General features: G+C 46.0%; 2 protein-coding genes across 2 annotated transcripts in view; one reads left to right on the top strand and one right to left on the bottom strand.

The window, feature by feature from the left end:
* Nucleotides 1-657: 657 nt before the first annotated feature.
* TSR2 (TSR2 ribosome maturation factor) lies at nt 658-8,426 on the top strand. Its single transcript, XM_082717500.1, has 5 exons — nt 658-817; nt 980-1,070; nt 3,583-3,674; nt 4,278-4,448; nt 4,680-8,426. The coding sequence occupies exons 1-5, from the start codon at nt 734-736 to the stop codon at nt 4,812-4,814; spliced, it is 573 nt and encodes a 190-aa protein (XP_082573626.1). The 5' UTR covers nt 658-733; the 3' UTR covers nt 4,815-8,426.
* Nucleotides 5,689-25,028, bottom strand: part of FGD1 (FYVE, RhoGEF and PH domain containing 1) — a 40,758-nt gene continuing 21,418 nt past the window's right edge. The window contains exons 7-18 of the mRNA XM_082717490.1: nt 23,668-23,824; nt 23,424-23,562; nt 14,609-14,667; nt 14,325-14,471; nt 13,878-13,970; nt 13,633-13,712; nt 10,020-10,050; nt 9,435-9,536; nt 8,936-9,061; nt 8,587-8,748; nt 7,130-7,273; nt 5,689-6,613 (exon numbers count right to left, since the gene is read on the bottom strand). Of these exons, the coding sequence (XP_082573616.1) occupies nt 6,308-6,613; nt 7,130-7,273; nt 8,587-8,748; nt 8,936-9,061; nt 9,435-9,536; nt 10,020-10,050; nt 13,633-13,712; nt 13,878-13,970; nt 14,325-14,471; nt 14,609-14,667; nt 23,424-23,562; nt 23,668-23,824 (1,546 nt within the window). The 3' untranslated portion in view covers nt 5,689-6,307. The remainder of the gene's footprint in view (nt 6,614-7,129; nt 7,274-8,586; nt 8,749-8,935; nt 9,062-9,434; nt 9,537-10,019; nt 10,051-13,632; nt 13,713-13,877; nt 13,971-14,324; nt 14,472-14,608; nt 14,668-23,423; nt 23,563-23,667; nt 23,825-25,028) is intronic.

Genomic DNA, 25,028 nt, shown 5'->3' with positions numbered 1-25,028 from the left:
TTTTAATTTATTTTTTTAATTTCAATTTCAAATTTTGTGTGATTTCAACTCCTTTAAATCCATTGAGGCCTGCTTTACAACTTATCATATGGTTTGTCATGGAGAATGTTCCATGTGCACTTCAGAAAAATGTATATTCTGTTGTTGCTGTTGGGTGCAGTGTTTTAGATGTTACTTTTTTAGATGTTACTTTTTTTAATGCAAATTTTAAGGCTATGCTCCCTGTGGTTGATTCCTCTGCCCCAAGGCCTGGAATCCGTATCTTTTTTTTTTTTTTTTAAGATTATTTATTTATTTATTTGACAGAGAGAAATCACAAGTAGATGGAAAGGCAGGCAGAGAGAGAGAGAGGGAAGCAGGCTCCCTGCTGAGCAGAGAGCCTGACGGGCCTCGATCCCAGAACCCTGAGATCATGACCTGAGCCAAAGGCAGCGGCTTAACCCAGTGAGCCACCCAGGCGCCCTGGAATCCGTATCTTTATTAAGTTCCCCACACCTTTCAATAACCCATGGCCCCGCCCGACCTCCACTCCTGGCTTCCTTTGGTTTATTACATAGGAGTTAACTGCGGTGATGTCATTCATTGCTCTGATAGACTTTTCTATTGCTCTAGTCTTGCTGCCAGGTCCGCGGAAAGGCGCATCGGCTTTCTCAGGCTCGGCTTTCGGCTCATTTGGCCTGGGCTGTGCTGCGCAGCGATTGGGCCTCCTGGGCGTCGCGTTGCCAGAGGACGGATGATGGCCGGAGTTGGGGAAGATTCGCGGGCGCTCTTTGGGGCTGGCGTCCGTGCGGCGCTGGAAGCCTGGCCGGCCTTGCAGGTGAGTAGGGCCACGGCTAGGATAAAGGTTAGTGTCTGGGGCAGAACAAGAGTTGGCTGGACAACGCGCCTGAGGCGCCACTGGGCGGCTTAAGCAGCCAACCCTACACCACCTCAGGCCAGCTTCCAGGCTGACGTGGTGGGCTCTGGCCTGTGTTCGCAGATCGCTGTGGAGAATGGCTTCGGGGGCGTGCACAGCCAAGAGAAGGCCGAGTGGCTGGGGGGTGCAGTAGAAGAGTACTTCTTCCGCAATGGTGAGTGAATGTGAGGCGCTGCGACCTGTCTTTGCGGGCGTGGGGAGGAGGAGGCGGGTCCTGTAGAGCGCGCACTTCCTGTTGAACAGTTGTGGGATGGTATCTAAGGTCGAGGTGGAATGAATACAGGCTTTAGGAGTCAGAATCTTGAGTTCTGATGCTTTAGAGGCTGTGTCATTGACCTGTGGTATCACTCTGGACAAGTTTTATCTGAGACTCTGTTTCTTAATGCCTAAAATAGATATTAAAGTATCCACCTCAGCACTGTCCAATAAAAATACAATGCAACTCACATCATGTCATTTAAAATTTTCTAGCAGCCGCTTCAACAAAGTAAAAAGAAGCAGATGAAATTAATGTTACTGAAGTCAGTATATCTAAAATATCTCAACAGGTAATCCGTATAAAAGATAACTCATGAGATATTTTACATCCCTTTTTAGTATTAAGTTTTCAAATTCTGGTGGGTATTTTACACTTTTAGCACCTTCTCCATTTGGTCTATCCATATTTTTAGTGCTCAGTAATGACTTTTGGTTATTTGGACAGCAAAGATCTACACCTTTGATGTGTCTTTAAGGTCATGTAAGAATAAGGGACCCTGCAGAGGGTCTTTTGCGTAGTAAGATTTTTGCAAAATTCTTTATTTAGGTTTTTTTCTTTTGGTCTTGTAGATGACATTAGGTAGAGTTATCACAAGGAAGTTTGCATCTAGTAATGGATCCATTTAAGTAAGTAGGCATTTACAGTCGGGGTGATGTTCTAATAAGGATGAGCTCAGGGTGCTTGGGTAGCCTGAGACTGAGGAGGAGGCTTCCTTTGGAGAGTGTTCAGGGAGATAGTGATTGGCTTGAATCTTAAGGGATGAAAAGGAGTTAACTAGGTGGGGGAGACAGAGCAACACACAAATAAGTTCTGTGGTATGAGAAGATTATGTGTTATATTTGGAAAGTGGCAGGGAGCTCAGTATTGGAGTAAGGGTGTGTGCGCGCTTGTGAGTGTAGGTAGGAGTGGTTGAGAATGAATCTGGGGGGTGGGGAGGCCCTGGGAAGATGTTACATGCCTTTGGTTTGTCCGTTAGGCCAGCGTTTGCCAAAATGCAGGCTATGGAATAATAGTTCTGTTAGATGTTCAGTGAAGAAAAATTCAAATTATGTAAGAACTTTTCTGCAGCTCCTCCTTAGGAGTCACAGTAACATTAACATAATAATAATAAAATCTTGGCTAACGATAAGAATCACAAAAAAGAAGCCTGTTTTCCTTTGTTTCTCATTAGCTTTCTATGAATAGCTTTCTTTAAAAACCAGCAGGACAGCTATTCCTGAAAAGCAGGATATGAAACACTGCTGTAGGTGATGAAAGTTCATGGGCTCTTTCTACGGTGAGTAATAGGATGAGATTTGTTACTAGAAAGTTCAGAAAATAATCGGTATGGAGCATGGATTGGAGAGGGAAAGACTGATGAGAAGGTTATTTCTGTGTAGAAAATGATGAGGCCTGAACTAGGGCAGTGGCAATAGCAATGGATTGGGGCCTTGGAGATGGTTTGGTCGTGAAGAGAGAGGAAAAAGGAGGCAGGTTTTGGGTTTGAGTCACTGGGTGGATTAGGTGCCTTACATGGAATAGAGGAACCCTGAAGGACAAGAAGTAGGTTTGAAGTGGTAAGATGATAAGTTTGGCTTTGGATATGGAGGGCCTGAGGCATCTGTGAAATTGGTAGAGTGTAGTTTGTGTTGGAGACGGCTTTGGGGGATATTAGATGAGAGTGCTAGGGAAAGTCAAGGGAGTTAAGGAGCTCTCCCAGAGAGAAGGGAGAGTGAGGAGCTTTGCGGAAGAACGGAAGACCGACTTGAGTAATTCTCTAATTCAGAAAAAGTAGAGCAGGGGCCCAGAAGGTAACTGAAGCCTAGATGGTGGAGATTAGCCAGAATCACACAATAGGATGTTGATGTCAAGGCTATGATGATTTCATCATTGGAAGTACTTAACGTCCATTTTTTCTTATCTATCCCGCTCAGTGGAGCTGCAGTCATGAAGGGTTTCTACATTTCAGAAACTTCAGCCCTTGAGTGATGCAAATTAACATGGATTATGGGTCTCTCCTATGCTAGGCATTATTTAGGGGACTCCTCATAACAGACCTTCAAGAAGGCTGCCCTTAGCCCCATTTTGTAGATGAGAAAACAGACACAGAGATAAGTAACTTGTTCAAGGTCACAGAGAAGAGGCCAGTTAAAATAGGTCAGATGAAAGAGGGTGAGTGTGGTTGGGATGCTTTGGGAATAAGAGGGATTGGTAGGATGAAGGAGATTGGAAATTAGGTATTTATGTTTAGTGTTTGTTTGTTTGGTTTTTAAGAATCACATAAAAACCTGTAGTACAGAGCACTTCAGTGAATAAAAGGCTCACTGTTGCGGCCTTTACCCACCAATCGGATGTGGACCCACCAAGTAGGTATTGAATAGTAGTGGGCCTTAGTGATTCAGGTGGCTGGTCTTTGCTTTCCTATTAGCTGACTTGGAGCTAGATGAGGTGGAGGACTTCCTCGGGGAGCTCATGACGAACGAATTTGATACGGTTGTGGAGGATGGAAGTCTGCCCCAGGTGAGCATATTGTGGACTAACTCCCATTTCTCTGCCTGCAGTCTTTCTTCTCCCTGTTTGTTTGTTTTTAGGCCAAGACCTTGGGTCTAACCATTCTTTTCTTGAGTCCTGTGCAAGAACCTTCTGTGACTCCCTTTTGCCTAAAGGAAAAAGTCTAGTCTTCCCAGGTCTTTCCAAACTCTGCCTCTTCTTTTTCATTTCTCTCCATACAACATTCTCAACTGGGTCCATTCTTCACCTCCATCCCAAAGGCAGGTCAGGCCAGGTACATTTCCACCCCTGTTCTGGTTAACATTTTCCCCATCAAGCCCTGCTGGGATTGCCTTCCCTTTTACCTCTTCTGTCTTTCAAACCGAGTTCTAGTGCCTTCCTTTGCTAGGAAGCTCTCCTTCCATACTTTAGGCTCTTACCTGGGTCCTTCTGTAGTGAACAGATTCCTGATTCCTGATTCCTGATTCCTTCAGTAGTGAACTCCTTGGGGAAGAAAGAGCCCCATTCTCTTCTGGAAAATTCCAAACCCTTCCCTACTCTCACTGCAGACACATGCGGGTTGTATTGTAGGTTCTCCAAAAAATCCAAGCTAGTTGAATGTTTTCTTGGTAGGTGAGCCAGCAGCTACAGACCATGTTCTACCACTTCCAGAGGGGTGATGGGGCTGCTCTGAAGGAGATGGCCTCTCATATTACCCAAAGAAAGTACAGCATCAGAGCCACTGCAGTTACAACAGCCAGAGAAACGGATGAAGATGATGCGGACAGCGTGGAGGAAATGGAGGTGAAAGGGGGTGCCCCTTGGGTGGGGAGATGCAGATATCTTTAATTTTCTGGGAAATCAGCTAGTTTCATAGGGAAGTGATGGGGTGGGGGGATATATTATCCAGAGAGGGCAGGGAACTTTCCTAAGGTCACACAGCCAGTCCTGGCAAAGCTGGGAAGAGAGCCTGGGTCTCCAGTGGCCATAGTCAGGAGGTGTTGTATTTAGCTTTTTACTGTATTTCTCCTCCAGGTTACAGCTACGAATGATGGGGCAGCTACAGATGGGGTTTGCCCCCAGCCTGAATCCTCTGGTCCAGACTCCCAGACTATTAAAGAAGAGGATATAGTGGAGGATGGCTGGACCATTGTCCGGAGAAAGAAATGAGTGGGGCTGGAAATGGTTTGGGTCATTGCTTGCTAGTTGTTTTGAGCCTTGTTTATAGGGGTTTTGGGGAGGGTTGTGGACTCTTGGACTGGTTCCCCCATTTCCACCCTCTTCCTGTTCCCCTGTTCAGTTTCCTCCAGGGGAAGAAGAACCCTAGGGTCCTTGCTCTCGAGGTAGTGTGACCTGGTTCACCACACTCCTTTGGGTCTTAAGTTACTGTCTGCATGATGGGCCTGATTTCATAGTACATTGCCTCTCAGGTGTGGTTAGTATGAAGAGGGAGGGTTGAGCAGGTGAGGGCATGACTAGAGAAGCTAAACACTGGTTGACAGTGGCCAGGTGGATCTGTAAAGGGAGAGGACCAGCAGGAGAACCAGTAGCCCTGCTGGGTCAGGAATGTTGAGATGAACTTGCAAACTAGAAGCAAGATGAGTTGAATATGTGAATGAAAATAGCTGTGGTACCTCTTCTTCTTTTTCCCCTCCCCATATACACACAAAGCAGCTCTGTACCCCTGCCCAGAAATTGGAACCTCCCAGGAACACTCCCTTTCTGCAGCTTAGTCTCTAGCCCTGGATTCCTTCAGGAAGTCTAAGAGTTTGGCTAGGTGGTGAGCTTGGGGGACATGGACTATGTTTTCTTTCTCCCCCAGCCTCTTTCCATATACTTACCCAAATCCAGGGATGAGGCTTAAAACCTCAGTAAATAGTACCTTATTATTTAATCTGTGACTTGACCCATGAAGAGCCTTAGAATCAGCCTTTTAGGAGCTGGGCTTCAGAGCTCAGTAAGGGAGCAGTTTTTGGGCCCACCCTAGCAGCCTGTTACTGTGAACAAAGAGGTGGATAAATGGAACACAGCAGCACTCTGAAAGTTTCCATAAGCCCGAAATAAACTGTATTTTTCTTTAAAAAACAAAACAAAGAGTATCCATTGTCTTCCCCCCATTCCCCTGTCCTGCCCTGTGGCCCTGCCATGGGTCTGGACGATAAAATACTGGGTAGCCTTGGGGCCGGGTAGAAGCTATAAGCCATGGAAGAGGCAGGAGGGGTCTGGTCACCACCCCACGTAATGTGTGTGTACACTGGCTGGGGGGAGCAGGGGTGGGCCAGGGCCATGGGGTCAGTGGCATAACTGGCACTTGAATCCAAATCTGCCTCCAGTTTTGGGGGGAATTGGGTGGAGGCAGGATCTGTAGGATGTTGAAGGGATGGAGGACAAAACAGCCTAATTCAAGGGGGTCTAGCAACAGCTCCCACCCTTCCTGGGGACAGGGATTTAAAAAAAATTAACATCACTGTAGGAATTTTTTTTTAAAGCCCAGGTTTTGTGAAAAGATGAATTAAAAAACCCAAGACCCAGCACTGGGGATTGAAAGTGCCCGTGATGGGAGTTCAAGTATTGACTGAGCTGGGAGGGAGGGGACTGGGGCCCCCAATTGGACATGGGCAGCTAGAGTGTGGAGCAGCGGGCCTCAGTTCCTCCCAAACCCTCTAGGTCTTGTCTTGGGTCTGGGGGGCTTCGGAGGGTTCAGCAATGGCTCCTGAAGCTGCCACTGGTGCCTCCTCCATCTCCCTGTCCTCAGACAGTGTGGGTCCTGGGCAGAACGTGTCCCCACGGCCTGCCCGACCGAGCACTGCCATCCATCGCCGCTGCAGCTCCTCTGTCTCGGGGCTGAAGTACCAGCTCAGGTGGCTCTGGGTGATCTTGAAGACGTGCCTTCTGTCAGGCCGCTCCCCTGCCTCAGGAGGCCCCACCTCAAAGCCAATGAGGGGCAAGCTGCGCTGGGCTTTCACATCCTAGGGAACAGGACAGAGCTGAGGGTCACCTTGAGGCTGGGCTTCTTACTAGTTTTGCATCAGCTGAACCCTTCTTTTCCTTCCCCTCCTCCGGAAATGTCCATTGATAGCAACTGAAAAATGTCAACTGAGGCATGCAGGCTAGTTCAAATACCCATTTCCTCCCACAACCAAAACCAGTTGGGCTAGTCTCTTTAGCATATAACAATATTTGCAGGCCTTTGTTTCAGCTGTTGCCTCCATTCACTTGTTCTTCCCCGCTCTAAACTGGACCTAGCAGTGCCTAACCTCCACGAAACTAGCTCCACTATCTCACCCTGCTTTTCCCTACACATGTTGGCCCACAGTCACTCCTTGTCTCTAGCTGGTCTTTGTCTCACAAGGGGTAGGGGTTCTGATTTCCCCTTAGCCTTACCCAATCTCCCAAGGCCAAGGAGAGGTCAAGGACTGAAAGAGAAGAGGAGCAGCCTGGTTTTGCCAGGTGGCTGAAAGACCCTGAAAGAATGGGATGCACACCTGAGGGGCTCCATAGATGTACAGCACCAAGGGTTCATTCTCAGGGACCACGAACCATGCCTTGTGCCATCCTTTGCCACCTTTCTCCATGTAGTGTAGGAAGCTGCAGATGACGCTGTTCTCCGCAGCCACTGAGGCCTGTTTCTGTGGCCAGAGACATAGGGGACATCAGTGTTGATAGAAGGCCTGGCCTGGCTACTCTTGGCTTTGACATGCCCTCAGCATAGGGATTGATAAAGCTGAAGCTCAGATGGTGGGAAGGATTTGTCCAGTACCCCCACCCCCTGTGGGTTAGGATTGAGGCTGAAAGCCAGGCTTGTCTGCTGCACTGCAGTGGCTGCTTGCCTCCTAAGAGTTGGTGGGAGGGGTGTTTCAGCAGGGGCACCTAGATGCCAGGCAGGCATTGTTCCATCAGTTGATTTATTCCTCAAGTCACTTATGCCTTTATACCTCCCCCTGTTCGTTGTATTTCATCATAACATTCATGCCTTGGATTTAGCAAGAGGCAACCCTAGCATTGTGAAGAGGATTGGGTAGCTGTGTAAGGCAGTTTGGCTTAGAATCCCAGTTTGAGATGAAAATGTATTGACTTGGAAGGAGAACATATAGGTCTGTTGTAAGGATTAAATGAGTTAATGTATGCAAAATGCTCAGAAGAGTGCCTGGCATGGAGTAAGCATTCTTTTTTAAAAAAGATTTATTTATTTTTGAGAGAGAGAGAGAGAGAGAGAGCGCTCACACGTGCACGTGAGCAGGAATTAGGGGCAGAGGGAGAGAGTAAATCCTCAAGCAAACTCCCCCCCCCCCCCGAGTGAGGAACTCACCCGAGGGCTCCATCTCAGGACCCTGAGATCATAACCTGAGCTGAAATAGAGTCAGCCGCTTAACCATCTGAGCTACCCAGGCACCCCCAGAGTAAGCATTCTTTAAATGTTAAGTGAAATGAATACCTCAGTTTGGCTAAAAACAAAACCAAAAATGTATGTATGGCATGCTACAGCACAATTATTATTAGTGGTAATCTAGTGGGTGGAAGGAATATGGTGTTTTTATTATTTTTGTTTATATTGTCTAATTTTCCCCCGCGCACATATCCTATTTTGTAATAAGAAAAGATAATTTGTTTATTGAAAAAACGTACTAGCTCTGCCACTTGCTGGCTGTGTAATTTGGGCAAATAACTCCCTGAGCCTCAGTTCCCTCATTTGTAACCCAGGGATAGAAATAGCATGGATAGATTACTTACTGTGAGGATTAAATGGCTAAAGCACTTAAATAAAAATTCGTCTTTCATTCACTCTTGCATTCATTTTACTCACTCCAAGCCTGGGTCACTTGCTCAGTGGAAACACATAGCACCCTAGCATTTCAGAGATGCCCACGCGTGTGTCAGTCACAGTGGGTGGCTGGGCCCATGTGGTTGGCATGGGACTGTTAGTCGGGAACCTGGCTCTTACCTCCAGGATAGACCTCCGGCGCTGGGGTGTATGCTGGCTGCAGACCGGGCTGCTCCCAGGCACCCCATGCAAGGCCACGTAGCAGTCCGTGCACACACGGTTGGAGCGGTTGTTGTCATAGATGAGGCGGGCCCGGAACTCGGAGCACTTCCCACAAACCACCTGGGGTGGCAAGTGGGCAAAAACAGCCTGGTTCCTGCAGGTCTTTCCCTTCAGTGTACCAACTCCCACAGTGGACTCATGGCCTCCCCCACTTAGAGGTTACTTAGAAGGTAACCCACTCAGAAGTGGGCCTTTGGGCTGCCAGCCTGTCCCCTCCCTATCTCTGCCCCTGCCTGCCAAAACTCACATGCCCGCAGGCCTTGCAGTGGTGCCTGCGTTTGGTGATGGAATTGAAGGGCTCCTGGCAGCGCATGCACATGGTGACTTCCTTCTCTCGGATGGGTGTAGGTGCCCGCTTCCCAAGATCCACGTTCTGGAGAGAGGGCCAGGTCCCAGGTCAGAGATAGCTACTCCCCAGCCCAGTCCAGCCAGCCCCTGCCCTCTGCCCGAAGGCTTGGATCATCAGTGAGAAGCAGCAGATACATTCAGAAGATCTGCCTTTGAATCCTTGCTCTGAACTTACCTTACCATACTACTGACAACAAGTCATTTTTACTTTCTGGGCCTCAGTTGCCCCCATGATTCCTCTGTGGCCATACCAAAAGAAGACTGTTCTTCTGAGGTCCTGCACTCTGCCTCTCTGGTGTTCACTCTCCGGGAAGGGGCAAGGATCATTTCAAGGTAAAGTGGGGACTTGGAAGCCTGGAAGGGGTCCCAGTGCAGGGGGAGAGGGTGAGGACTCTTACTGGAGAATTAGGGGGTGTGTCTTCATCTTCCCTGTTTGTTGAGTTCAACAGTTTGAAGGTCTCCAGCGTCTGTTCGTGCTTCAGGAGGGTGGAGTTGATGGCCTATAAAGGAGGTTTTAAGAAATAAGAGGTCAGATCACCTCACAACCCACCTACTTCCACCCTCACCTTACCTTCCTATGACCTAGCCTGGAGTAAGAAAACTTGGTTTCTTGGCCAGACTCTGCCCCTTGTTAGGCATATGATCTTGAGCAAGCCCAATCCCAAATCCAATTCTCAGATCAGTGGTTGAAAAATCACAGAAGGTCTTCCTGGCCACTGTCTGGACTTTAGGTTTTACAGGATTTAACTCACTGGGGTTGTACCCTCAGAGGAGCCAGCTTTCTAAAGGGAGAATTTGTGAATTTCTGTTTAACCTCTGGACCTCAGTTTGCTTATCTGTAAAACAGGGATGGTAAAGTTTGTTGGAAAGCTGTGTCCAGGCCCATTCTAGTCTGATAATAGTTTAGGGGAGAGTCCACAAACCCCAAGGAGACTTGTTAATACTCTTCCAGCCCCCTACCACAAAGCCTTCTTGGATGTTACCTGGACCCAGTCTTTCTTCTCCTCCTCAGTCCTTGGGGTGCGGGGTGGGGGGGAAAGAAAAATGTTGGGTTAGGCAGGCCAACCAAAAGCAACTGGAATGGTAAACAGTATTTTGGAGTCAGACCAGGGTTTTGACCCTCTGGTCCTTAACTTATTATATGACTTTAGGCAAGTCATGTAGCCTGTATTTATTTATTCAGCAGTTACTAATAATTTCCAGACCCTGTGCTAGAGACTTGGGGCTTAGAGAGGGCTGGCCCTATCCTCAAGGAGCTCATGGTCTAGGAGGGGAGATAGGGACAATACAGGGGGATTAGCACTGTGACCCGGAGTGAAAATAGGGCTGAGAAGCCCAGGAGAGACCTGCCCCAGCCTGGAATTTGGGTGGGGCTGTTTTTTTTTTTTTAATTTTATTTATTTGACAGACAGAGATCACAAGTAGGCAGAGAGGCAGGCAGAGAGAGAGAGAGAGAGGAGGAAGCAGGCTCCCCATGGAGCCGAGAGCCCGATGTGGGGCTCAATCCCAGGACCCCAGGATCATGACCTGAGTCGAAGGCAGAGGCTTTAACCCACTGAGCACAAGAGACCATAAATAGTTCCCTGTTGTTGGAATGGCAAATTTGAGAAAGGGTGGGGAGCTTTTTTTCCTTTAGTCCATTTTCTCCATTTTACATGGAGAGAATTATCAGTTTGGGTTGTTCTGAGCAGTAACCAGTGATAGGTAAGTGCCTAGCATAATCCTTGGTCCACTAGGTGCTCAATCAGTGTGAGTTACCTCTTCCTTTTTCCTTCCTTTCCCATCTCTCCTGTCTGCCCTGGAGTCTCCAAGGCCTCTAGGCTGGGACAGCTCCATAAACTGCTTACTAGGGACAGGACCCGGGTTTCTTGGCTGACTCCTTCCTGGCCTCTTCTAATCCCCTTCCACATTTACACACCAGACATCGAAAGTATTTTTCTAATATGAAAATCTGACTACATCCTTAGAACCACTTCATGAAAAATTAAGAATAGGAGTTAATATTTAGCTGCAGGAATGTCCATTGCAATGCTATTTATTATGAAAAATTGGAAGCAGCCTAAGTGCCCAACAGGGGATCAGATAAAAAGAAATGATGGTATATCATTACTGTCAAGACAACATAAATGGTATAGAAATCTGTTTATAATATGTTACGTGAAATATAATATGTTAAGTGGTATAGAAAGCTCTTGATGTTAAGTAAAAACATAAAATACACATAGCATTCCATTTTTAAAAAAAAATGTGACATGTATGTTTATATTTATCAAAACTTAGTGATGGTACACATTTAAGACCTGTACATTTAACTGTGTGAAAATTTGGCCTCAAGAAAAGGAGAGGACATTTAACAAATATTGAACTCTAGTTAATAATATGCACACCAAAGTCTTTAAGGGATGAGGTGTAGTGATGCCTGTAACCTCGTTTGAAATGCATGTTAAAAAAACCAGATGGATTGGTGGATGGATAAAAGGATACATTGGTGATAAAGTAAATATAGGACAATGTTAGCACTTATAGAATCTGTATGGTGGGTTTATAGTTGTTCACTGTATAATTTTTTTTAACTTTTCTGTATGTTGGAATATTTTCATAATAAAATATAGAAAGAAAATGTGTGTGTGTGTATATGTGGGTGTATGTATCTGTGTATACACATACATATATATATGCAACTAGAGGAAAGGAAAGGCCTGGGGTGAAGTATCATGTCTTTACTTTAAAATGGTTCAGCCAAAGATACATATGGCAAAATGTCAATAATTGTTGATTCTTAAGTCGGTGGTTCTAAACCTTGGTGCACACACTAAAACCACCAAGGGAGCTTTTAAAACTCCTCATGTTCAGGCTGTGCCCAGACAAATTCAATCAGTCTTTGAGGGTAGGTTTCAGACATCAGTATTTTTAAAAATATTTTAATTTTAAGTAATCTCTACATCCAACGTGGGGCTCAAACCTCTAACCCCAAGATCAAGAGTCACATGCTCTGCTGACTGAGCCAGACAGGCGCACTTCAGACAGCAGCATTTTTTAAAAGTTCCCTAGTTGATCCCTGTGTTGCCAAGGTTGAACACTAGTTTTCTAAATGGTAGGTATATGGGTGTTTATTGTATTTCCACTTTTCTGCATATTTGAAAATTTTCAATAAATTTTTTAAAGGGCAGTACAAACAATTGCAAAGCAAACCCTCCATGCCTTTCCTCTGCCACTAGGAGGAAACCCTACACTGCTTAGTGCTCCTCTCTGGCTCCATTGTTTCCGCAGCCCCCTCCTTCCCATCCTTCCAGCAGAAGACCTGTCTGAGTCATATGACTTGTCACTCAGGTTCTGCTGAGCCCCCTCCTGGATGTGCCCACGTTGGCTTTGTTCTTGCTTCCTGGCTGCAGGCCTCAGGCCTCGAGGATGCTCTCTCAGTCCCCCAGAGCTTCAAAGGTAGCATTCATCTCTCTTTCTGGCCTCCACACGGTACCAGCAGTGAGGGTTCTGACTCTCATTTCTCACTTCCTTGCAGCCTGTCAGAGATAAATCATCTACCCATATGCATCCATTCTCTGGCCCTGACCCTGACCTCGGTTCCTAATCACTTGGAGGAATGTGAGCTCAGAAGGCAATGTGAGCTCTATTTCCAGCTCTGCTTTCTAGCTATGAGATCTTGGGCAAGGTACATAACTCTTCTGTGCCACAGTTTGCTCATCTGTGAAATGGGGTTGATAGTAACAGTAGCTACTTCAAGAGTTGTTTTAAGGATTCAACTAGTCAGGTTAAACTTAAAATGTTTCAGTTAAAATTCACTTAAAACAGTGCCTAACATAAGAGCAAGTCTTCACTAAATGTGAGCTATTATAATGATCCAAGTAGAGGATGGATATGAAAGCCTCTTTGTTAAATGGCTAGACCTTATTTTTAAATGTTGTTATTTTAAAAAGTTTTATTATAAAAAATTTCAAGCATACAAAAAAGCAGACAGGATAGCACAAATTCACTAAATGTATTCCTACTATATAGATGCAAATTTAAAAAATATTTTGCTATATTTACTTCATATATATGTATATGTTCACATATAGTTATATATGATGTATATGTTTTTATATATTTCTGGTTAATAAGTCTTTTAAAAATAAATTACAGGTATCATGATACTAAATCTTCAGCATGCATCATGAAAAAACAAGGCCATTCTCTTGTATAACAATTATACCATTATCACACCTGAAAAAGTTAGCAGTAATTACCCAACAGTTATTGTTCAGTTCATACTTAGATTTTCCCTATTGTCTTGCAAATGTATTTTAGGGTTTTGTTCAAATTAGGCTCTATCATGGACCAAGCATTGCATTTGGTTGTTACTTCTCTTCAATCTCTGAATCTACAAGAAACTGTATTGTTGTTATTCCTGTTGGGATTAATATCTCATTCTCCCCTCTCCCCTAACAAAACCCATCAGAAGAGCAAGGAAGCATCTTTGGAAAAAGGTGCCCATCTTTTCTGTGGAATGATCTCTTCCTTGGCGAGGTTGCCTGAAACTAGATGCTTCATATCTGAAGGGAAAGAGGGGGCTGGAGGGAAGGTATAGGTAAGGTCAAGTACCTAGCCTGGAGCTCCAGGGAGCGCTGCTTTCCTGACACCAGGAAGGTCCGAGGCAGATTGAGGTTGGAGCTTTCCTTTAGCTGAATGGAGGGAGAAAAAGTCTTTGTGAGGATAACTAAACTCCACAGAGCCCTTACCCTCTGCACACATGCACACAAAGACTTGTGGTCAAAGTCAGAACAACTTTATCCCTCCCAGAACCAAGCCCCACTCCAGGTACCCATCTCCCACTTCCTGGTGCTCACCTCCATGCCATCTACATCAATGCGTGCCCGCACGCTAAACTTCTGGCCAAGGAGCCGCAGCCTGGGCACGCAGTAAAGGAGGCGGTCGTTGAACTAGGAAGGAAAAGTTTTGGGACGTATGTGTGGAAGACCCAGGAGAGGTGTGGCCCAGCTCCCTATCCTTACAAGTCTCCTGAAGCTTTATTGCTGGGGAATCAAGGCAATAGATGGAGAAAGCACAGCACAAGTTGGGCACAAGGGTCAGAAGGAAAGAGCCTAGGCATGGGAGTCACTGCCCAGTTGGGCAACCTTGGGCAAGTCACTTCTAAGTCTGGAGTAGAGAAAAAAATATTCCTAGCTGTAGGTAGTGAAAATACAAGGAGTTAATAGAGGAAAGAATGGCTAGCAGGAGGTATAGTCTTGAGTGAGTACCAAGTCAATGTGTGCAACCCCACACCTGGCACTTACTAGTATGAGGTATCGGTCTTGAGTGGTCCCATTCTTTGCTGACAGCTTAAGGATGTGGCCTTCTTTTATGAGCTCTTTGGTGGGGCTGACAATGTCCTCCTCACCCCCTAGCAGCTCATATACCTTCAGCAGCTTGTGCATTCGCTCCTGGCAGAAGACAGGAAACAGAAGGCAGGGTTGGGGTGCTGGCCTCCCCTGACATGTCCACAAGTCACAAGTCCCCTAGGACAAAGACACCACAGGTGGGTGGCCAAGGAGGGGCAGGGGCTAGAAGGGCCACTCACCATTTTGCGGATGGCGGCGTTAGAGTGCTCCGCCGCTGTGGCTATCAGCTCCAGAGACTCTGTGGGCAGAGTGGGAGGTCAAGCGGGAGACTAGCAGAGAAGAGGCTCTTGGGGGCTTCTTTGCTCCTTGAATACCTCCTCCTGGCCTGACTACACCCTCCCCATCCTGGAAAACACCAGCCTCAGAGATATCCATAGCAACATTACTTAAAATCAGAAACTATCTCAATTAATCCCACAACAGCAGAATTATAGTGCATGGAATAACTGGCAGTGAATAAAATGCAAGCTTAACAGGATTATTATTACCATTAAAAATAAGAATAACAATTACATAGGTAACTGGAAAGAAACATACTCATGTCTAACAAGTTGTCTCTGAATGGTGGGACTGTGGTGCTTTTCGTCATGTCCTTTAGATTTTGCTGTATTTTCCATATTTTTGACAAAGAGCATGTATTATTTTTATAATAAAAAAGGGCCGTATAAAGAAACAAAGATGGTGGGGTGCCTGGGTGACTCAGTGGGTTAAGCCTCTGCCTTCAGCTCAGGTCATGATCTCTAGGTCCTGGGATCAAGCTCCGCATCAGGCTTTCTGCTCAACGGGGAGCCTGCTTCCTCCTCTCTCTCTCTCTGCCTGCTTCTCTGCCTACTTGTGATCTCTGTCTGTCAAATAAATAAAATCTTAAAAAAAAAAAAAGAAAAAGAAACAAAGACAGGCGCCTGGGTGGCTCAGTCAGTTAAGCATCTGCCTTAAGCTCAGGTCATATTCCTAGGGTCCTGGGATCGAGCTCATGTCAGGCTCCTTGTTCAGCGAGGACTCTGCTTCTCCCTCTGTCTCCCCACTCCTGCCGCTCATGCTCTCTCTCCCTCTCCCTCCCTCTCTCTATCAAATAAATAAAATCTTTAAAAAAGAGATAAGCCTATTTTTTGTCTCAATAATAATGATTATAGGAATCTATACTAAGAAAATACACATTCTAATCAACGAAACCAATAACTCCCTAGCTAGACTCATTGAAAAAAGGGGGGAATTACTCAAAGTCACAAATGAGAGAGAAGAAAAAACAACCAACACCACAGAAATACAAACAACTGTAAGAGAATATTGTGAAAAACTATATGCCTGCAAATTGGACAACCTAGAAGAAATGGATAAATTCCTAGAAACATAAACCTTACCAAAACTGAAGCAGGAAGAAATAGAGAATATGAACAGACTGATAATCACCAAGGAAATTAAATCAGCAATCAAAAAACTCCCAATAAACAAAAGTGTAGGACCAGAGAGCTTCAAAGGCAATTTCTACTGAACATTTAGAAAAGAGTTAATATTTATTCTTCTCAGGATGTCTGGGTGGATCAGTCAGTTAAGCGTCTGCCTTTGGCATGGGTCATGATCCCAGAATCTTGGGATCGAGTCCCACATTGGGCTCCTTGCTTGGGGAATTCTGCTTCTCCCTCTGCCTGCTGCTCCCCTTGCCTGTGCTTGCTCTCTCTCTCTCTCTCTCTCTCTCTCTGACAAATAAATAAAATCTTTAAAAAGAAAAGAAAAACTGTGTTTCTAGAAAAAATGTCTGTTCTTCTCAAACTGTTCCAAAAAATTTGAAGAGGAAGGAAAACTTCCAAAGTCATTCTATGAGGCCAGCATTACCTTGATTCCAAAACCAGATAAAGATACCACAAGAGAAGAGAACTATAGGTCAATATACCTTGTGAACACAGATGAAAAATCCTCAACAAAATACTAGCAGCCTGTATTCAAAAATAGATCAAAAGAATCATCCACCACAGTGAAGTGGGATTTATTCCTGGGATGCAAGGGTGGATCAATATTCACAAATCAATCAACGTGATACATCACATCAACTGGAGACAGGACAAAAACCATATGATCATCTCAATAGATGCAGAAAAAAACATCTGATAAAGAATAACATCCATTCTTGATAAAAACCCACAACAGAGTAGGTTTGGAAGGAACATACCTCAGCATAATAAAGGCCATCTGTGAAAAACTCACAGGGAACATCATACTCAAGAGGGAAAATGGAGAAATTTCCCCCTATGATCAGGAATAAGACAAGATGTCCACTCTCCTCACTTCCACTCAACACAGTTCTGGAAGTCCTAGCCACAGCAATCAGACAATAAAAAGAAATAAAAGGCATCTAAATTGGTAAGGAAGAAATAAAATTTTCACTATTTGCAGATGACATGATACTATAGTGAAAGAAAACCCAAAAGACTCCACCAAAAAACTACTAGAACTGATCAATGAATTCAATAAAATCACAGGATACAAAATCAATGTATAGAAATCTGTTGTATTTCTATATACTAATAATGAAGAAGCAGAAAAAGAAATTAGGAAAAACAATTGCATTTAAATTGCACAGTACCTGGGAATAAACTTAACCAAAGAGGTAAAAGAACTGTATTCTGAAAACTTTAAAACACTGATGAAAGAAACTGAACATGACACAAAGAAATGAAGGACATTCTCTGTTCACGAATTAGAAGAACAATTTTTTTTGAAGATGTTATTTATTTATTTGACAGAGAGAGACAGCGAGAAAGGGAACACAAGCAGAGGAAGTGGGAGAGGGAGAAGCAGGCAGTCCGATGCGGGGCTCAATCCCAGGATCTGGGATCATGCCCCGAGCCAAAGGCAGATGCTTAATGACTGAGCCACCCAGGTGCCCTTGGAAAAACAAATATTGTTCAAATGTCTATACTACCCAAAGCAATCTACATATTTAATATGAACCCTATCAAAATAGCAACAGCATTTTTCACGGAGCTAGAACAAATAATCCTAAAATTTGTATGGAACCACAAAAGACCTTGAATAGCCAAAGCAATCTTGAAAAAGATAAGCAAAGCTTGGAGGCATCACAATTCCAGACTAGAGGGAAAGGGGGTGGGGAGGGTTAGGTAGGTGATGGGGATTAAGGAACACACTTGTCTTGATGAGAACTGGGTGATGTGTAAAATTGTCACTGCATTGTACACCTGAGACTAATATAATACTGTATGTTAACTATACTGGAATTAAAATAAAAACAGGGGTGCCTGAGTGGTTGAGTAGGTTAAGTGACTAACTCTTGATTTTGGCTTAGGTCATGATCTCAGGGTCATGAGATCAAGCCCTGTTTGTCAGGCTTCACACTGTTTGGTGCTGCTTAAGATTCTCTCTCGGGTGCCTGGGTGGCTCAGTGGGTTAGGCGGCTGCCTTCGGCTCAGGTCATGATCTCAGGGTCCTGAGGTCGAGTCCCACATCGGGCACTCTGCTCAGCAGGGGGCCTGCTTCCCTTCCTCTCTCTCTGCCTGCCTCTCTGCCTACTTGTGATCTCTCTCTGTCAAATAAATAAATAAAATCTTAAAAAAAAAAAGATTCTCTCTCTCCCTTTCCCCCTCCCCCCACTGCATGCTCACTGTCTTTCTCTCTCTCTCAAAAAAAATGTCCAACTGTAAGGGTTCAGTTAAATAAATTACTGTGCATTCATAGAATAGTATGCTGAACATCCTTTACAAGTGATGCTTATGTAGAGTTTTCCATAATTTGTGAAATGTTCAAGATATTTTAAGAAAAGGATACCAACTTGTGTACACCAAATGATCTCAATTTCACAAATATATGTGTATTAAAAAAACTGGGAAGAAAATACGTCAGAATGCTCATTGTGCTTATTCTCTGGGGGCTTGTATCACAGCCATCTTTCTTCCCTATCTCTTTCATCTTTTCTGTAATTTCCATATCTCCTATAGCGACCAGGTATCATCGGGGGGAAAAAAATCTTGAAATAAATCCCTACACATCCCCACACACTAACAATCCTGCCTACACTTGAGGCCCTGCTACAGCTGTCCTGCATCCCACTCTTGTCTATAGGGTGCTGAATTTTCTCACGAGAAAATCTGCCTGTGATGGAGGAGTCCAGGTGCTTCTGAAGAGGGTCCATATGGCTGGGAAACCAAGTCTTGCTTTTCTAGGAGGCTCTGCCTCCATGACCAAGTCTTGGTACTCAAGATCTGTAGCTGCTAACCCAGCTCAGGCCTTTCAGGAGTCCCTAATCTTCAACCCTAGCTGCCATAGGGATCTTTCTCACATACAGCTTGACAGAGTGACAACTCTTCTGCTTAAATCTATCAATAGCTCTCCTGTATCTGTAGGGGGAAAACCCAGCCGTTTAGCCTGGCCTTGAAAGCCCTTGCTTGGAAATCTCTGCTTTCCTCTCCAACTTCCTCCACTTGTACCTCCCTAAACACGCCCTGTCTTGTTTCATCTGGCTAAGTGCCACTCAGTCTTCTGGATTCAGCTTACCTCCCTTAGTAACCTGTCTGGAGTTCCCAGGCTGGGTCAGGACCCTGTCTCAGTTCCCACAGTCCTCCACGCTCCCTTCTGTCCCACTAGTCACACTGTATCCATCATGTATTGATAAATCTGCATCCCTCAGTAGACTAGGAACTCCCTAGGATGGGGCCAGGGTCCCCCCACCCTCTCCAGGGCTCCCCATCAGATACTTTGCATAAATTAGCTCCTCTCAGTCCTCACAACAACTCTGTAAGATAGGTGTGATTTGGGACCTATTTGTCCAAAATGAGGAAACAGACTTAGAGAGAAGAGGTGGTGGCTTTAGGCTGTATACCTGGGAAGTGGCTGAGTTGACATCGGAGCTGGACCTGCTCGGCCATCTGCCCTTTCTCCTACACATTCTGTATCTCCCCCACTCCAGGGCAGGGGGCATGTTGGGTGGTAGAGGTAGGAGGTAACCAGGAAAGGGACAGAAAGAAGACTCTGGTAAGCTGTGAGATACCCACTCAGGCCAGTACAGGTTACTGAACTCCGAGTAGAGGCTTTGCTCTCGGGAGTTCTGTCTGGAGATGCCTTGTATGGAGTGCAAATTGGTATTTCCAGGGGTCTGGTATGTGTAGGCTTTGTCTGGGATGTCAGTCTAGGATTTCACTTGGGGGTTTGGAGTAGGGAGTGTGGTTTGGGGACGTTGGTGTAGGGGTCTTGTCTGAAGCTCTGTTGGGTCTTTGGCAGCCTGGGTCTGGAGTTCAGTCTTGGGCTCAGGGTAGGCAGTTTAGGCCAGCAGTTCCCCTTGGCCTATTTGAGGAACCCAGTCTGGAGTCTGGGTTCCAGAGTTCAGTCTAGGGAGTAGAAGGTGGGGGGAGTGAGTCTAAGGAATGAGAGCTATGATTCAGTGGGGCTCAGACCTTGAGGAACTTTCTGGGAGGAGGCACTTAAACTGACATCGGGAGGTCAAAATCTTGGGCTGGGTAGCTTAGTGAGCATATGTTGCACTGGATCGCACTCAGAGCATCTCAGAAAACCAGACTGGAAAATTCTTTCTTGGGTGGTGGTTGGGGGGGCATTGTTCATTTTTGGGCTTAGCATGGGGAGCTCAGTTGGACAAGGCCAAGCTCCGAGGTTCATTCTGGAGACTCAGATAGGGTTGATATTTGTACAAAATAGGAACCTAAGTTAGGTGAACTCAATCTAGGGGCTGATTTTATGGACATTCAGTATGGAGTACATCAGCCAGGGCATTCAGTAATAAAAACTGTTAACATTTATTGGGGTTTTGCCATGTGCTAGGCACTGTGCTGACAGCTTTACCTGGATTATCTCATCCTGAAAACAACTCTACAAGGGAGGTATCCTTTTCACTCCCCCTTCTACACACGAGAAAACTGAAACCAAGCAGCTTGCTCAGGGACACATAGTTGGTAAAATGGACTCTACCTGGTGCCCAGTTTAGGAATATTACACTGGCAACTCACTTTGGGGGTTCAGTATAGAGAGCTCATTTGCGAAATTTCAGTTTGGAAATGTCATGCTAGAGATCTAGTGTGGAAATAATGAAAGAACTCAGTCCTAAAAGCTCACTGTGGATACATGATTCTGTAGAATCCATGAGTTCTGGGTGGAGAAACGAGCCAGGGGGCTTCTTCTGGGGATCGCAGTTGGAGGGTTATAAAATGTGGAGACTCAGTGTGGTGGGGTGAGGTGTCATTCTTGGGTCTCGATATGGAGCACAGTCTGGAGACCTCATTCTGTAGGACTTAGCCTGGGAATCTCAATCTGTGAATCCAAGGCTGGGATATAGAAAGCTGGTGGGGGGGCACTGTTTGTGGGGAGTCAGTCTGGAGTTAAGACTGGGAAAATCAGACTTGGAGGATCAGACTTAATTTGGGGGAAAATCTAGGGCATTAGTCCCAGGGCACAGTGAAAGGGATGGAAAACAGGGGTCTGGGGGACTGGGATTAGGGAGAACACAATCTGGAGTCTGTTTGGAGCTCAGATCAGGCAGCTTGATCTCAGCTGGAGAGATTGTAGAAATCAGTCTGAGGCCTCAGTGGTCTAAGTCTGTGGCATGGATCAGTCCCTGACAAAAGAATCTACCTTTAGGGGCTCAGGATAGATGTCTCAATCTGAGGGACAGTAAATGGGGGATGAATCTGCGCTGCTATGTTTGGCAATACCTGTTTATAGAATGGTGGCCATGGAGACTAGACTGGGGGAATCTCCTTGTGGGACTTTGGGCTGAGGGCTATGACTGGGAACACTCTCTCAGAGCTCAGGGTGGGAGGAGCATTCTGGAAGCCCAGATCTTGGTTTGGGGAAACCAGTGTTGGGGGGGTCCTATAACTGGGACCTCATACTGGATTTAGCCTGAGGGCTCGGTTGGAGATGTCAGCCCATGGAACTATTCCTAAGGAATCAGTCTGGAAGGCTTTTTCTCAAGGTTTAGGTTATATAGTTCATCCTGGCATTTCAGTCGGGGTTCTCAGTCAGGGAGAGGACTGAGGTACTTAGTCTGCAGATGTCTGTTGAGTTCAGCTGTCAAACATTTTAGGGTTCTTGTTCTTTCTAGAGGTCCAGGATTGGTAGCAAAGTGCCCCATGTGGTAGGGTGGAGGGGACTCAATTTGGGAAGTAGACACAGCAGCAGACTACAACTGTCTGCTCCTGATTCTTGTGGCTTCCAGCACTCTTTGCTCTCCTAACTTTCCTCCTACCTATAGGGCTACTTCTCAAGTCCTTTGCTGATGCCACCTCCTTCAGCTTTGTCCTTTCTTCTCCATTTACATTCACTCTCTTGGTGATTGGGGCCAGTCTCACAGTGTTGAATACTATCTATGAGCCAGTGACACCCAACTCTCTCCCCCTGGGATTCTAGACTCATCTAACTATCTACCTGGCAGCTCACTTTGAACACGTCCAAAATCAACCTCCTGAGCTCACCTCAAGAACGATCACCACTAGCCAAAAATCTGCAAGTCATTCTTGACTCTTTCTTCCAAGCCTCACACCCACTCCATCCTGGTTCTTTCAGTGCTGCTTCCAAATAAAATATATCCTGAATCTAACCATTTCTCTCTACTTCCACTGCTACTGCCCTCGTCCAAGCTGACTTTTCTCACTTAGATTATTGCAAAGGCTTCTTACTGGTCTCTCTCTCTCTTGCTTCTCAAATAATCCTGATCAAAATCTTCCCTTGGCTACCCACTGTACTCAGAAAAGAAAAATCCATCTCCTTATCTAGGACTTTAAAGTCTGGCTCCTCCCTCTAACCCTACTTCTACCATTCTGTCCTCACTTACCATGCTCAGGTCACACTGGCCCTCTTGATGGTCCAAAGATATGCAAGCTGCCTCCTCCTCCCCCCAGGAAGTCTGTACCTGTTGTTGCCTCTGCGGGCTATGGCCCTCTCCAGCTGGCATGTGGCTCCCTTCTTCTTGTCATTCAGGTGTGACTCAAATATCTTCTATTCAGAGAGGCCACCCAACCTCAAGTAAGCCCCCCAGCCCCTGTCATATCACCTTCCTATTCTCTGAATTACATGTAGCACCTATTCAATGTTCTTCTGTGTATTTATTACTTCTCTTTATTATCTGCTGTCTTGTTCACTTCCATATCCCCTGTGCTTACAACAATGCACAGAATAAGGGGCTCAGTAAATAGCTGTTATATAAGTGAAGGAATAAATGGAGATAATACTCTGTTGGGGGGGGAGTTGGGGAGACTCTGGGGAAGCACTCTTTGAGGTGTGACCCTGGGGGTGGGTGTGGGTCTCATACTGGAGGAATCAGAATGAAATAGTTTTCTAGTGGTTCTGTGTGTGAGGACTCAGTCTGAGGAGACAGTATCTAAGCCTAGAGATCCAAATCTTGGAGGTGGAAAATTTGGGGTCCAGTCAGGGGTGCTCAGTTCTGAAGAGGTAATTCTGTAGGGCTCTGATCAGACTTGGGAGGTTCTTTATGAGGTTCGTTCTAGGTAGCAGCTGGCAACACAGAGTGGAGCTCTAAATGTGGATGATAGATAGTCAGGGGCCCGATGAGACAAGTCTCCTTGTGTGAGGCTCAGCTGTGGAGATTCAGTAAAGAGGGCTTGGCCTGAGAGGTCAGTCTGGGCACTCTCAGTCCCTGGGGGTTCTGGCTCAGTTTCATTCTGGACTTGGGACAACTTCATTTGAGGATGAGTCTAGGGGTGAGCTTTGGGGTCTTGGCCTAGAAAACCGTGGCTCCCTCTAGGGGATCATTCTGGGTATACTCTTCCAACTCCAGGGGTTCCGGTTGGGGACTTCAGACTGGGGGACTCCTGAGTGCTCTCCCTGGGTATTCAGGCAGAGTCTCAACCTGGATGTTCATCCTGGGGTCTTACTGCAGAGCTTCAATGTGGGCCTTTCAGTCTGGAGATCCTATTCTGAGATCTCATTATGTTGCCGTGGAAGGCTGACCCATTGAGTTAAGTCTGGGGTGTGTGTGTGGAAGGGGTAAGGAAGGGTCCGGAGGCATGCACTCACTTTGGGCATCCTTGCTGTCCGGGGAGCCATGGGGCAGCTTTAACAGATAGTCCTTGAGAAGTAGCTCATAGCGGGGAATGCGCTGCACGGGTTCCAGCATGTGGTGCTGCAACGTCAGGTTGCCACAGGCTTCCTCCTTCTGTGACAGGCAGAAGCAGAGGGGCTCAGGTGTGGCCACAGACTCCTCCCTGGGTCCCTGCAGAACTCTCCTCCCCAGTTCATCCTATCCGGCTTTGCTGCTTACCTGTACCTCATGGATGATAACTTTAAACTGGGTGGAGCGCTCTGTCCAGGTGTTTACCAGCTCCACAGCCCGGTCAAAGTTCTTCACATACTCGCCATACATCTTGAGGAAGGGTGCCAACTTCTGAAGGATGTCTCCAATGCGTGGGTAACGGTCCCTGGGGTGGAAGCAGGGGCTAGCATGGTCCTGCTGAGCCTTGTCCCCCAGAGCTCTCTTGGGCTTCTTTCTAGGCCTCTAGTCCCAGGTAAGCTACTTTCACCGCATTCCTGGAAATCTACTTCTTGGCCAGTTCTACTCCTCTGCAATTGCTGCTTGTGTTACAGGCCAATTAGGCCAAAAGACTCAGCTTGACCTGAAGCCATGGCCCAGGCTGCCACCTGCCCCAACTCTGCCCCTCTCAAGTACCAGGAGTTATATGTCCTGAGATACCTGCCCTCACCTCCCTGTGAGGGCCACTTCTTCATACACTTCTTATTGATTCTGTGCCCAGCCTCAAGCTCAGGGAATCTGAAGACACAAGTGAGTCACACTGAGCTAAGCCCTGACATGGTCACTGTCTGATAGGGAAGACAAAGTGAACAAGTCTGCTCATACTCCTCAGGAGTCACAGTTAGCTGAGGGACACACAGGACTAGGCCTGGTCTTAGCCCTTGTTGGTCACGGTCTGCTGGGGGCACACAAGAACCAGGCCAGGCCTATCCCTCAGGGGTAATGGGTAATTGGGAAGATGTAGGAAACGGCTTCATACCAGCCCTCCGTGGTGACAGTCTAGTGAGGGAGACATACTTTATCCCATGGGGGTGGGGAACATGGAGATGATTCTAAGTAGTACATAACACGGTCTGATTGTTCAGAAAGACCATTACGGCATGGGGCGTAGACTCTAAAGGATGGACTGTAAGAGGAGAGAGCCTGTTGGCTGGGAGATTGCCTGTAAACCCTGCCCTTCTCCCTCAGGACTTGGCTCAAGAATCAGCAACTCCCTGAACCCTTCTCTAATCCTAGACTAGGTTTGGTCCATTTGTCTGGATTCCCATAGCCTCCCGTTCTCAGCTCTAACATAGGTCTGATTTAAAAACAACAACAACAACAACAACCCCCAAAACAACAGCTCACATTGAGCATATATTATATACGGGGTACTGTTCTATGCTCTCAATATGTGTCAACTCATTTAAATCCTTCAAATAACTCTCCAAAGTAGACTATTATTATTATCCTTATTATGTAGAGGAGGAAACTGGACCATAGTAATTTAAGAAACTTGCTTAATATCACAAAACTAGCAAATGGCAGAGCTAAAATTTGAACCCAGCCAATCTGGCTCCTAACCTCATACTCTTAAGGGCTGTGTATTCTGT

This window comes from Mustela nivalis, assembly GCF_964662115.1.
Source record: "Mustela nivalis genome assembly, chromosome: X".
Lineage (NCBI taxonomy): Eukaryota > Metazoa > Chordata > Mammalia > Carnivora > Mustelidae > Mustela > Mustela nivalis.
This window is presented reverse-complemented; position numbering and strand designations above follow the sequence as displayed.

What these genes read in the sequence shown, in the direction of transcription:
- TSR2 (XM_082717500.1), top strand. Translation starts at nt 734, where the DNA reads ATGATGGCCGGAGTTGGGGAAGATTCGCGGGCGCTCTTTGGGGCTGGC. An exon ending in AAGCCTGGCCGGCCTTGCAG is followed by an intron (nt 818 to 979) that starts GTGAGTAGGGCC and finishes CTGTGTTCGCAG; the next exon opens with ATCGCTGTGGAGAATGGCTT. An exon ending in AGGATGGAAGTCTGCCCCAG is followed by an intron (nt 3,675 to 4,277) that starts GTGAGCATATTG and finishes TTTTCTTGGTAG; the next exon opens with GTGAGCCAGCAGCTACAGAC.